The sequence below is a fragment of the Liolophura sinensis genome, chromosome 6 (genome assembly GCF_032854445.1).
Source record: "Liolophura sinensis isolate JHLJ2023 chromosome 6, CUHK_Ljap_v2, whole genome shotgun sequence".
Taxonomy (NCBI): Eukaryota; Metazoa; Mollusca; class Polyplacophora; order Chitonida; family Chitonidae; genus Liolophura; species Liolophura sinensis.
In genome coordinates this window covers 13,069,722-13,083,456 of record NC_088300.1, presented here as the reverse complement: position 1 = coordinate 13,083,456, position 13,735 = coordinate 13,069,722, and the positions used below count along the sequence as shown (strand labels likewise).

The 13,735-nt window shown below is 40.1% G+C and overlaps 2 protein-coding genes across 2 annotated transcripts in view; one reads left to right on the top strand and one right to left on the bottom strand.

Annotated features, from left to right (window-relative positions):
• LOC135466906 (TNF receptor-associated factor 3-like) overlaps window positions 1-2,549 on the top strand; it is a 35,866-nt gene extending 33,317 nt beyond the window's left edge. The window contains exon 11 of the mRNA XM_064744659.1: window positions 1,536-2,549. Within this exon, the coding sequence (XP_064600729.1) occupies window positions 1,536-2,092 (557 nt within the window). The 3' untranslated portion in view covers window positions 2,093-2,549. The remainder of the gene's footprint in view (window positions 1-1,535) is intronic.
• Window positions 2,550-8,036: 5,487 nt separating this feature from the next.
• LOC135468490 (arginine kinase-like) lies at window positions 8,037-9,083 on the bottom strand. Its single transcript, XM_064746773.1, has one exon. It carries the CDS (start codon window positions 9,081-9,083, stop codon window positions 8,037-8,039), a length of 1,047 nt encoding a protein of 348 aa, XP_064602843.1.
• Window positions 9,084-13,735: the final 4,652 nt, after the last annotated feature.

Genomic DNA, 13,735 nt, shown 5'->3' with positions numbered 1-13,735 from the left:
ATTACATAACATCATATACCCAGTTTTTCACTGTGTGTCCAAATGCAACGTTGACAACTGCAACATTGATACAGAGAGTTTGGTGTATTTCATTGGTAAAGGATGTTCTAATAACATCCAGAATAAATCTGTTACCTGGCTATGTATTAATATTGTGCTACCTCCAGGCCTTCACCCTTACATTTGAACAGAGCCCTTCAGATCACAAAGATGTCAGATGTGCTTCCCACAGGTCGTCCTGTTTGATAAGCTCAGGAATTTCCATTTTTATACTGGCAGCATACATCATGTACTTGTATGTGTGTGAGGACGTGGTCATTTGTTTGTCCTGAACTTTCCATCTGTCTTCATTCACGCATCTTCATCAGGAGTTTCACATGATTTCTGTAGTGGAAGGTGAACTCTTCAGCTCATTCATGGAGATTTATGTAGATATGGAGAGTTATGGTTCTGTAGAATTCAAAACATGATGGTCACAGAAAAGGTCTTTATCACCACAACCAAGCCCATTGTGAACATTATGTTTGGCTAACTTCATCACCACCACTTGGAGGTGTTGGTTTTAGTCGCAACAATGCTGTTTTACAGCTGAAAATCATGATGTACTAAGAACACAGCTTGAGGTTCAAGGACAATTCAGATGAAAATGCATGCACCTGAAAGCATCACCAAGGTTTGAGGTGGCTTACAAAAGCATCACCAAGGATGGATGTGGCTTACAAAAGCATCACCAAGGTTTGAGGTGGCTTACAAAAGCATCACCAAGGTTTGATGTGGCTTACAAAAGCATCACCAAGGTTTGAGGTGGCTTACAAAAGCATCACCAAGGTTTGATGTGGCTTACAAAAGCATCACCAAGGTTTGAGGTGGCTTACAAAAGCATCACCAAGGTTTGATGTGGCTTAAAATCACAGTCCTTGCATGTCCATATTTGTCATTTCAATGTAATTGTGATGGTTCATGATCTGTACTTCTGAGGTGATCTGTGAGTACAAAATATGGTAAGGCCATCCTTCAAGAATTATTTGTCAGGGGTAACCCAACCCTGGCAGGGAATATAGAGTAGATTGGTTCAGAAATGTTTTTCATTCTGGCTAATGAATGTATGAATTTTAAACAATTTGACTTCGAAAGAAAATAAAGTAAAAAAAATTTAAAAATTCCATCAAAAGCACAGTAAAAATTTTAGAATCATTGGTCCTTTTTGGAAAGGTCAGTTGGGTTTGCTCCAATAAACATATCTTTATTAACTGATTACCCTAAATAATCTAAAATTTCGCTCAAAAAGGGCATTTTCATAGGCAAATAAATGCCTCAAAAGAGCATTTTCGGTGCTAAAACTTACAACTTTCCAGTAGAATATTATCCCTTGTTGAACACCTTTTTAAATTTATAGAACTCTTAGAATCAGGAAAAATTGGCAGTTTAGTCATGGATGAAATTTATAGTCATTTAGGGTAACTAATTCACTGATGATTGGTTGTGATGTTTGACTGTGATATAGTTGCTGATAGTGGAATGTTTTTAAATTCCAGATTTGAGGACAAAGTTGGCTAGACAAGAACAGCAGATAGGCATCCAAGATGTTCGTCTAGCAGAGATGGATATCCGCTTCCAAATCTTAGAAACAGCCAGCTACAATGGACAGTTGATGTGGAAGATCCGCGATTACAAGCGCCGCAAGCAAGAGGCCATCAGTGGCAAGACTATCTCCCTGTACAGCCAGCCCTTCTATATGCATCGCTTCAGCTACAAGATGTGTGCCCGCGTGTATCTCAACGGAGATGGGGTGGGCAAGGGATCTCACATGTCCCTTTTCTTTGTGGTTATGCGGGGTGAATTTGATGCTCTCTTGGAATGGCCTTTTCACAAGAGAGTCAACCTTATGTTGCTGGATCAGCAATCGCGATGCCATGATCTGTCTGATTCCTTTCAAACAGATGTTAACAGCAGCAGTTTTAAACGACCAGCCACAGAGATGAATGTAGCCAGTGGCTGCCCCATGTTTGCCCCACAGTCAACAGTGGAGCAACCCCCTTATCTTGTTGAAGACACTATTTTTATTAAGGTCACAGTTGAGGATCTCTCCTAATCCAGATAGCATGGCGGGCTTGTACGTAGAGTCCCAATACTGGCCCCTTAACTCTGGAAAGGTGATCTTGCATGAAAGGACTCCAAGTGAGCTGATGTGGTTGTTGAGGCAGTGTGATCATGCTTTCTTTCCGTCCGCCATGCTTTGCATTTACTTTAATAGGACTAACAGCCTATTTCAACCTCGTTATCAAGGGGATGTGAACAGACATATTCTTCACAACAAATTTGAGGCCCATTCTTGCTCTTCCATGCTTGTTGTAAACTTCATGCTTTTCCAAACAATTGCCGACTTACTAGGTTGTCGTTTGAATGAGCAAAAGTTAGGTAAAGTTGGTGGGTTTGATAGAAGGAATAGAGAGCTTGGCCTTTATATTTCATCAGAGGGAGGACTTTTTTGGATAGATTTAGCTGTATATCCTGTCAGGATGGGGCCTTATTTGTCAATTCTGCACTTAGAAAAGCCAAAGTTGTATTCCTCTGACCATTGCATTTTTTTGAACTGTGCTGTATTACGTGCACATTTAACCAAATTCTTTGGCCAGCGGTTTTGCATTTTCATCAAAATCTAAGGTATTAGAGGGATTAAAGGGTGGCAAGGATTCAAGGCATTCGACTGTGATTTAGTTTAATGATTAATTTTGGTGTGGTTTAAAGGCATACTCAAGAATTTTTCACTTGTACACAGGTTACCACTTTTATAATTGGAGGAAGCACAAGTGCCCAAAATAAACCACCAACCTTTGATGAGTTAGTGGCGAACTGCCCCACTTCAGACATGTGTCCTTTTGGTGGAAGGCAAGACCAGGCCACATTGAAGTACTTTTTGTCACCAATGATTTGGTGCCTTATGTGACAGTGACTTCAGTGATTTGAGCACATATTCATGATAGTTTCCAATCAAGACCCAAATGTGTGCATGTAAGAAATGGTTAATGTCAGTGGGTGCAGACATAGCAGAATGGAATACAAGTACCATGAAAATGTTGAGGACCAGACTGTGCTGTAAATAACCCAGTTTATACTATTGTACTTAAGACCTTAGAGGCAGGATAAACACAGTAGTTTAGTTAGTGTTGATATGTATACAATGGGAAATCTCAGGAAGTCAAGCATTGGTATTTTGCCAAAGAGAGAATATTGAGCTTGTAAGGACTTAGGTAAAACTCTCCGTTGAACCGAATAGTGCTGGAGAAGAGGGAATCAAATGTTGCCTGACTGATACACGTATGATAAATCAGAATGTGTTTTATTAAACTACATGTCCCTAAATAGTAGCTGTATCCTGCCTATAACATTACGATAGTTGAATTGAAATTGTACACCAGAAAAATCTTTAGACTTACAAATCAGCTCTTTTCGCCAGGGGTATACTGTGCTGGGCCATGTGTGTCTGAGATGTAAAAAAAATGCCCAGAAAAGAAGAAACAAGACATACAACTAAAGAGAATGTTCCTTCTTTCAGTGCAGAATGGTGAAATAAACAATCCTGGCATTGGTTGGAAAGTGAGAATTTTGATAGGATTATTTTGTGTTATTCGCTGAGGCAGGTTTGTATATTTGTACTTTGGGCTAATTGATGTACGGTCCGTACAGTATGAGGATTTATCGTTATGATCCTGGAGGTCTTGACTGTATTTGTGTGGAAGGATGGAACGCGGATTTCTTCAGCTGTGACAGAGACTACCTTGTCAAACAGGAGGCCTTTGCTGAGGGTAATACCATCACCAGAATCATCTAGACCTTGGCAGAGTTCGAGAATTTTTGTTTTCCTTGTATTTGTTCAGCAAGTAAGCATAATGCATACTTCATTCATTCTTATTTGTCGCTGAGCTTGATGTGTGCAGAATGCAACGTTTAGGGAAATAAATTTGTCAGGTGTTAGAAACGAAATTAAATATCATGGGTAAGACGCAGTGTACTTCATACCGATCCATTCCAGAGATTGTTAATCCTGGTGACAAAATAATAGTTTTGGTTACGGTGTACATAATATTGCAGGTCAAATGTGAATTCTGTCATGTAATTATAATGTAATTATGCATTGGGGCATCCATAGCCTGGTAATTGGGTACTAGTATAGCACACTGACCCATGAGCCATTGTGGTCACTATCACGTTTCCTCCCATCCTAATGCTTCAGATGGATTTGATACGATTTTTAAAGACACGGCTTGCCCCGTCTGAGGGAAAATCTTTTTCATGGGAATGAGGAAGATTTTTGGGTTTGGATGGAGGGCGAAGCCTATTTTCTTTGTAATGAAGATTGTGCTGGTACATTCTGCCATTTTAATTATTACTGCAGGACTCCCAACATTTGAAAATTTCCCCTATACACATTATTAGCGTTATTATAAGGTACAGGCGTATCATAAAAAGTATATTATTGAGCGGAAGTTTTGTATATACTTGTAGAGAACAATAACAGGAAGGTATGTTCCATCGTTGATGCGCTGTGTTTAATATTTATTACCATATGTTACAAGCTTCACGACTCGTGAATGAATGTTTAATGTTGAACGCTGCATCGGCAGTATTCACTCCATATTTTGGCGAGCACAACTTCGCCAGGTAAATGTTAGGGACGGTATTACTGTATTTATGTAGCTGACGTTTTTTATACATGTAAAACACTATGCCATGAGGGAGATGTTCCCTTGTGGATGAACAATGTGCATATTAACAACCATAAATTATTTATTTATTTATTTTATGGGTGTTAATTAAGTACAGTAAATCCCAAACTTCCTGATATTTATGCACGTCCCCTTTCTCTTAAGATCAGAATCTATTCTAAGGCAAATGATTAAGTACTTTATAGGTTAATCTAAAGTTATACATTCATGCTCCTACAGGGCGAGCTCTTTGGTAGCCTTGCTACGAAATCTGTTTGTGTTTTGAGCTTACTTAACACGTCTACTTGGTGTAGCCGTATTCGCGCACAGAGCGGTAAAAAAAAACTAAGACATGTCAGTTGGTCACGTTTTAGATGGGCCTGTCCCTACAGCATTTTGACAAATGTAGGACAACGTGTGCTTTAGAGGTTATATAAGCTTTGGTTTCCTGTGTTCGGGTCGTATAGGTCATCCATGGTGGGACGTCATTATAATTGAGACTGGGGCACAAATGGAACGATCAGTGGTTTGTATTCGTCAGCAAATGACGAGAGTAGTCTCCCTTCATGGAAGGCTTTTTGTTTTCACAGCTGCAGTTCATGTGGTATATAGACGTTTGGTAGCTTTCTTCACATTTATAGAATTCGTTTACTGCAGTCGTTTGGTAGCTTTCGTCACATCTGCAGTTCGCTTATGACAGTTGTACGATACAGCTTTCGTCACATCAATAGTTCACTTATGGCATGCAGACGTTTGAAAGCTTTCGTCACATGTAGGCTACAGTTTGTCTATAGCAGACCTTTGGAAGCTGTCGTCACATCTACAGTTCAGTTAACGGCAAACGTTTGGTAGCTTTCGTCACATCTACCGTTCATTTAATGGCAAATGTTTGGAAGCTCTCGTCAGAACTTCATTTCGTTTATGTCAGATGCTTGGTAGCTTGCTTCACAGGTGCAGTTTGCCTAATAGGCCTAAATGTGTCCGTTTTCCTCACACAATTAACTACAATTAGTTTATACCTGGTGTTTGATAGCTGTCTTTAAACAAGAAATAACGACATTTCATCTAAAAGGGAGCCCTTCCTCATGGCCTTCAAACGTAATACAGATAGCTGAAAGTGACATTGATTAATTTGAACAGAAATACAAAAATGAAAACACCAACCTTATGCAACCTGAAGGCTAGTAACTAATGAAAAGGTGTCGCTATTTTTCGATCGACTGGTTTATATACGATACCGAGAGGGTAGTCTGTCGTACTCCATCTGGGGAAGCGTGTTAAACTGGTGTGAGAAAAAATACAAAAAAACACTAGTAATTGAAATTAATGTGAGTAAATGTAGGCCTATATAGTCACCGTTATATAAACCACGGCATGCGTAAAGCACTAATCAATCAAAAAAGGCCTGTGAGAGGTTAGGTTATAAAACAGGTCCTGATAGTGGCTTGAGGTCTTAAACTAAGGTAATAAATAAAACGCCATGGAAATAAATAATGATGTGTTCTTCTCCGAATCACTACAGTCCGTGCCCAATGTATGACTCGAAGGGCCCTCGCTGGCCGACACGATGAACAGTTATGAGAAAGAGTCCCCATTATGTCAGTCGTACGGCCAGGAGAGGAAGGCAGCATGAGCTGGACTTGAACTCGCATGTACAGCGAATGTATTGGTGAGAGGCTCCTGTGTCATTGCGCCGTGCTGGCACAATAACCACGGACGCCCTTCAGCCCATCGAAAACTTAACCATATAGACATACAAGCTCATATAATTTCAAAATAAAATTTAAACACAAGCCAGATACATGTAAATGAATTAATTAAATACATATAATTACAGTGAGTTTGAATTCAGTCAGCAGCGACTCCCTAGTTGACGCCTACATGCATGTGGGCGTTCTACATGCTGTCGGCTGAAAACCTATTATCTATTCGTGATATGTCAATAGTACTGGGACTCATGTGAAAGGATAAGTCGCATAACAGTTGGCACACCCACCAAAGCCTGATATGTCTGCTGACTGTACTTCTTACTTTGTGTTGCAAAACAGAAAAGATTCCAAGTGCGTTTACTAGATGATCACTTTGGCGACACGTTACTGTGCCTGTAGCAGGCCAATCTCACTGACAACAGATGTATGAAGTGCTCCGCCACTGGAACAAACAACATGTCAGACACCAGAAATGAAGCCCCATCCAGACACGATAGGGAGAAGAAATTTGTTTGGCTGTTTGCTACTGATGAAAGCCGCGCATGCTGCAAGGTTTGCCGAAGTTTCATGGACGCATGGTTTTCTGAGTTGAAATCGTCTGACGTCATGGAATGAATGATTATGGTTTAACGCCACATCGGCAATATTTCAGCCATATCGTGTCGAGAGCAAGGTCGAAACACGAGGCTGTTGAACTGACGTCATGGTATGGCGTTCAATATAGGACAAATGAAATTTATGACAGACGCTGTCAAAAATATATATTTTATGGAGAAGCCTAAACTTTTGTCAGATTGAGCCTTTTCATTTAAATTCTACAAATATACATAAAGCAAATAAAATCAGGTGTGGGACTGACTTAGAAAATGAAAAGTTATAAAGTAGTTTCGTTAATCGGCATAAAGAACGAAAAACTAGTGATGAAAAACACAGCAAACAAACGCAAATATATACAAATTCGACGTCTTGCACCCAGGTTCCCTCTTTAAGTGAATGGTCTATGTTAGAAGATAAAGGGGCATTGGTATAACCTTTACTCGTAAGTCACTGGGCGTTGAGGGTGCAAGTTCGAATCCAGCTATCTGTCGAAGCACAGTGGTTATCTCCAAGCCCTCGCAATTTTTGTTTTTTTTTTTTGCTCCATAAACTTGCCTGGCGTCATATCGGTGAAATATTCCTTACTGCTGTATAATACACAAAACAAACAGTTACACGTAAGCAGAGTGTAATAGCCTATTTTCTGACTTTGACTATTCAGCGTAACTTAATTAAGGTGGAACAGTATTCACGGACATTGATAACGAAATTTACAACACCGTAAAATATTTTCAAATGAAAGAATGAATAACTTCTTTTTTATCTTGTGAGCAGCTTTTAAAGGTTTAATATCAGGCATAAATTACATTTCAACACACAATTCACAACTACTACGAATTCATAAATATTATCCTTTTCACTGTTTTGTCCTGTTTCTTTTCTCCAACCCTTCACCTTTCAAGCTATCGAAAGTGTTTGGTTTTAGCCCAATTAAAAGTTAAATGAAACTACCTCCTTAAAGAGAAACGTTGGTTTAAAAAAACAGTTCCAGGAAGAGAAATAAAACACCGATATGTCTGTAATTTTACGCACTTTTCTCTAACTTAATGATTTCTTCCACTCCACGTCTCATCTCCTGAATCGCCTCGATTTCGCTCAGGCCCATTCGCCGCTTGTTGGAGATGTCATAGACACCTCCCACGCTCTCCGTGTGTTCTCCGTGGATTCCACGTGCTTGCAAGTTGTGTTTGTCGCAAATTTCCTTGAACTCGGGCATCGCCGCCACTTTTGGGATCTTGATGTGCACGCTGGCACGGAGAGTTGTGCCAAGGTTGCTAGGACAGAAGGTTAGATAGCCCAACTGGGGCAGGCGAGCAAACTCAAGTTTCTTCTCCAACTCTTTGATGCCTGCAACCAGCCTCTTGTACACTGCGGACAAGTCGCCTCCCTTTTGCATGGAGATGATTCGGATGTGGTCTTCTTCGTTCACCCAGACAAGGAATGTCTTGTTGTCGTTGAAGAAGATACCTCTGCCCGCGGGCCAGTCGTCATATCCTCCGGCAGCTTTGAGGAACCTGTCACTATCGTTGAACAGGAAGTGGTCGTCTGTGAGTTGTTTCTGAGTCTCCTTGGTCATTCCTTCCAGTGGGTAGTAGGTACCCTTGAGCTCTCCGGTGAGGCCTTCCAAGGCTGCCTTGGTGATGTTCTGCATCTCCACTCTTTGCTCTTTGTTGAGGGTGGGAGGAAAGCCGTACTTAGCATGGCTCCGACCCACCCGGACACGGGTCGACACGATCATCTCTCCGCTAGGGTCCAAGTCACCGAAGCCCAGGTTCGCCATGTCGCCGAAGTCACATTCTGGGTGTTTCAGCTCAGATATTTTGTGGTAGTCCAAAATCACTGGGTTGAGAAGATCAGCGAAGACGGTGTAACCTTCTGGGCAGGACGCGTATACACCAACTCCACTTTCTGGGTTCTGCGATCCCGATCGGATGCAGTCAGCGAGAGTGCCACCATTACTGGTCTTTTTGTCCTTCAGTTTGTCGTACACCTCCTGTGTGCAGTGTTTCTTCAGGAGAGACTGGCTGTCGGTGCTGGACAATTTGTTCCAAAGTTCGGGAAGGTCAGCCATCTTGTCGAAGAGGTAGGTCGGTTCGCTGTTCACACCGAGCTTGAGAACTGAATGTTCAGGTTTGGTGATAAGTCCGAGAGAATACGGTCTTATAAAGCAAGACGTTGTTAAGGAGAATTTGTACGATGCCAAGAGCCAGTATGAACACTTCTTGGAGATTAGGTTATTTAATATGAACATGTTCTGCAGAATAAACCACGAACAGTTCGATAATCTCCCATTAATCCGGCCTCGAGGTTTATCTCCTTTACCCAGTAAGCCTAGCTCCAGGGGTCTAATAATTAAGCTCATTGAGCACTACATAGTGCTACAAATGACCTTTGCTATGCATTTTCCATTGGTCATGATTCTGATACACCCAGACTATGGTTAAGTGGTGATATGGAGAACATAACCCTAAAGGAGAAATAAGTCATTAATTACTTGATCATCCAGTGTGAATGTTAATGAAGCAATATGGAAATAGATCGATGCATGCCCATTCTTTCATCTCTCAGTTGGTAAGCTTAAGAACGGGTCATCGGTCGTTTCTTAGAAGTCATATAGTTGTACATATATGTGCATACGTGGAAAGGTCTGTCAGCAACCTGTGCTTGGTCGTGGGTTTCCACCGGTCTCCACCTACCATAATGCTGGCCGCCGTCGTATAAGTGAAATATTCTTGAGTACGGTGTAAAACACCAATCAAATAAATGCATAAATATATGTGCATAAGTAAAATGTCATTGTAAATAACCAATTTAAAGTTCAGTGGTATAACCCAGGATTCGACACTTTAAAGATTTTTGTAATGTTGCTTGTTATTTGTGAATTTCTCTGGTCTGTCTCAGTTAAAGATTTCTCTTCATAGATCATCTTAAACGAAGTTTATTTTGTTACAAGTCATTCGTCCAATATGCCACTTTTGTTGCAGGCAGTCAGGTCTTCACCAGTGAGGTCCCGGGCTCGAATCCAGCTCTTGCTGGTTTGGGAGGTTTGTCAAGTACCTAAGAACTACCGGTATCGCTTGGTGACTAATTTCCACATAGATTGATGTATCCATGATGTCGCAGCATGTTTTAGTATGTCACATTATGTATCGAATGTCCTTTATCGCCCTCCCCGATAACTAGTATATGTACATGTATTCTAAACCGCGCACATCCAGGCACAATCATTCGCATGAGCTATATATATATATATATATATATATATATATATATATATATATATATATATATATATATATATATATGAAAGATAACATGGGAAGGTACATAGAAATGAACAACTTTGGATGATATTCTGAGAACTAAACCGGAATTTATAGTGTATTAGTGTTAGACTACAGAACAATCGGTACACCATATGTAAGTTGTGAACGTCAACAAAAGCTGGTTTTGGGCTTATGAGGCCGTGAAGCAGGACATTTTATTAACTCCCATGTTATTTACACACGGTTTTCACCGCCGTGTTGGCCCGAGTCCCCATGCTGGCGCGAGTAAAACGCCAAATGCCCCACGGACATTCATGGTCTCAAATAGGATACTTTGTCACGCGCATCTTTATGCGTTAATCCTTCCGCTTGCGTTAATCCAGGCGCCATCGAAATATCCAGAATAAATTTATTTATTTGACTGATACACCAAACTTGAGGATATTTCATTTACACGACGGCGGTTAGCTGTATAGTGGTAAGAAAATGGGGCGAGCCCGGGAAAAGCCCAAACTGGAAAAACTTCCCATGTACGACTGCAGTTTAAGCCATGTTCAGAATAGGTGATGGAGCTAGAGGTTAAGCAACTGGTTATTTTGGCAATTACGTCACACTTGGCGAATGAATATATACACTTATCTAACAGTAAAGCTGAATGGTTCACCTAGTCAAAACTTTGCAAACAGTACATGAGCCAAGTGTGACGTAAGTGGGCAATTAACGATCACGTGACTACTTACCCGTAGAATTAATGTGTGACCTCTCCCTAAGAATAGACGAATACATATAAATTTGAAAAAATGGATTTTAACACCTTGCTATTACGTACCTTGCCTGCATTCATGCGTTTGAAAATCATCACCTTCATCAAATGTTCCAGTTGAAGGCATCCTTTGAAGTCGGTATACACTCTATGACCAGCCGATTTGTGCTTAATTGTCAATACAAAGTGGTTCTTGAGTAAATACTTGTGTTTTTAAACCTGCACATGAAGTACAATGCCCATGGCGTTCTCACGCAGCTGCATCATGCAGTTAGCACAGAGGACCTACGTGTTCAGTCGCGGCATTGCGAGGGACATTTCTAGATTCCCCAGCTCTGAGTGTTCTTGGGTTCCTGGTATGGACGACGGTACACATGGAGCAGTCATACGTTTGATGAAGACCACTTGCCTTTCATCCATATGTAAGACACACGTGGGAAAATTCGCCACTGACTTGCTAGACATCGGTTGTTTACCCAGGGGATTCCTCTTTCCTCCAGCTATATAACTGGGCGCTATTGTGTGCCTGTAATGTTCATAAATTTCACAGTGAAATGAATAAATAAACAAGTAAATAAATAATTTCTCCATTCACCGGGATAAGTTTTTCAAGTTCTGTAGTATATCAATAAATCAGCAAGTCAATAAATAAATAAATTCCCCTCCCTTTGATAGCTGTTTCAAGTATTACTGTCAGTGTGTAATTTGTCAGAGGTGTAACAAGTGACCGTTATTTTAAGTCTGAAATATGCTGATGGAAAATAAGATGATGGTTTTGTTTGTAAAACTAAGATATAAAAGGCTACAGTATAGTCAGGCCATGCAGAGCAGCGACGAAGGTGTGATAATTTGCAGAAGGTCACAAGTACACGATGAAATCCGGTCTCTTATCAGTTTACCTCAGTTAGGAGTTTCTGACGATTATGGTATTATATCTGCTGTAAGCATAGTACTAGCTGATAAAAACATTAGCTGAGGACTTCTCAGGACCTAAGCGATATAGGAACGTACTTTTATTTTTTATTTCATTGTTGTTTTACGCCGTACTGGTGAATTACTATCGTATTTGTACGACCAGTCAGTGGAGCCGAGACTTTTTATTCCACTGTCGTTTATGAATGCCGAATGCTTTAAGGTAATTGGCTGCTTTGCTTATTTTCAAAAAGAACCCGGCTTTGTGTAATTCCTGTGATGATGATATCGTTCCAGATCCCTCTTGCAGCTTCCTTTCTCGATCAATAAATATCGTATTTTTATGAAACAACATCGTGAGAGCTGTTAGACGTGTTTGATTTATCTACAAATAGCACTATTGGGGTGAATTTACGGGACATAGCCATTAGTAACATCTTGGGTAAGCTATATCCTCCGTTCGTGCTCTTTACTTAACGCCAGAGGGAATTCACTATTTTTTTTTCAATCCAGCTTCAGAAGTATTCCGTACTATTAACGCATTGAAGTACGGACAGAATTTGTTTTGTCTTGGTGCTTTGATGCATGGTGCCTGTACACGTAAATATACCTTCTCTTGTGTAGATTTATAAAAAAAAGACACAGTTTAATTTAACACAGAAGAATATTATATGTAAAAGACGTCTCCAGTAAGAAAAAGTAGCGGAATGCTTATGTAACGGGTTACAGTTTGATTTAAAGTTCTACAAATTAAACTCCAGTAGAATATACCTTTCTATTAACTTGGGGCATAAAAAACAGAAACACACCCTGTCTCTGTTATGTCTACATATATTTTAGATCCTTAATGAGGCTTTAACAGTGTGTCAGCTCGCTCTCACTGTTCCTGGAGCTTTGGTGATTTTAAGCGGTCGACAACACTTTTGTGACGTGAGCTGGGGTACAGTAAAAATTGAATCACTTCTATCCACAGATGCCATATGAGGTTTTTCCGCACAAGTATAATCCATCGTGATGAATGCAGTTTGGTCTTCGGAAAACCAATATTAGAGGCAGTCTTCTAACCATGTATGTATTTCCGCATGTAAATCTAGTAATATATAATTGTCTGAACAACACTGACACCTCTTCATGTGGCTTAAAACTGGAGAGTCAAAGCAAAATCTTGATTAACATTTTTTTTCGGCTACCACAGTATTGCCTGAAATTCAAACATTAAATGAATTAGTGCAGTACCGCACCGATAAATTATGCACATCTGCCACATGGTCCTATTGCCATGCCTCTGTTTCGCACAGAATTACATAGCTATGAAAAATACGTCTGTTCATGGAGCCATCATTCCCTAACACACAATTAATCGAAATCAGAACAACGAATTTCCTCTTGTCTTCACAATAGGCCTACACCTGGCAATTGTAAAGTCGATGAGATGAACAACTGGGCATGGTGAGAATGGATTCCTTACAGTGTATAATTGTATAATATAATTCTTTGTATTTCATGTTTATTCCATCATTCTACCCCGCTGTTAGTTTTGTGAGCAAATGTACATATTAATTAGTGATGACCTTTCAAACATCGAGTGTGTCACGCAACACACCAACCGCTACGTTTACCTACCCCAAATAATATTATCCCTTGGATGCTGTTCATGTCTACAAATAAAAGAATATGAGTTTGTTTGTTAGCTTTGCTTTTATGATTTATGTAATAAATTATTTCGTTCATTTTACATTCCTGCGTTATGCAACAATAAGACATGTCGTCATAATACGCAGC

Bases quoted from the DNA above. Each gene is read 5' to 3' on its own strand.
- LOC135468490 (XM_064746773.1), bottom strand. From the start codon at position 9,083: ATGGCTGACCTTCCCGAACTTTGGAACAAATTGTCCAGCACCGACAGC.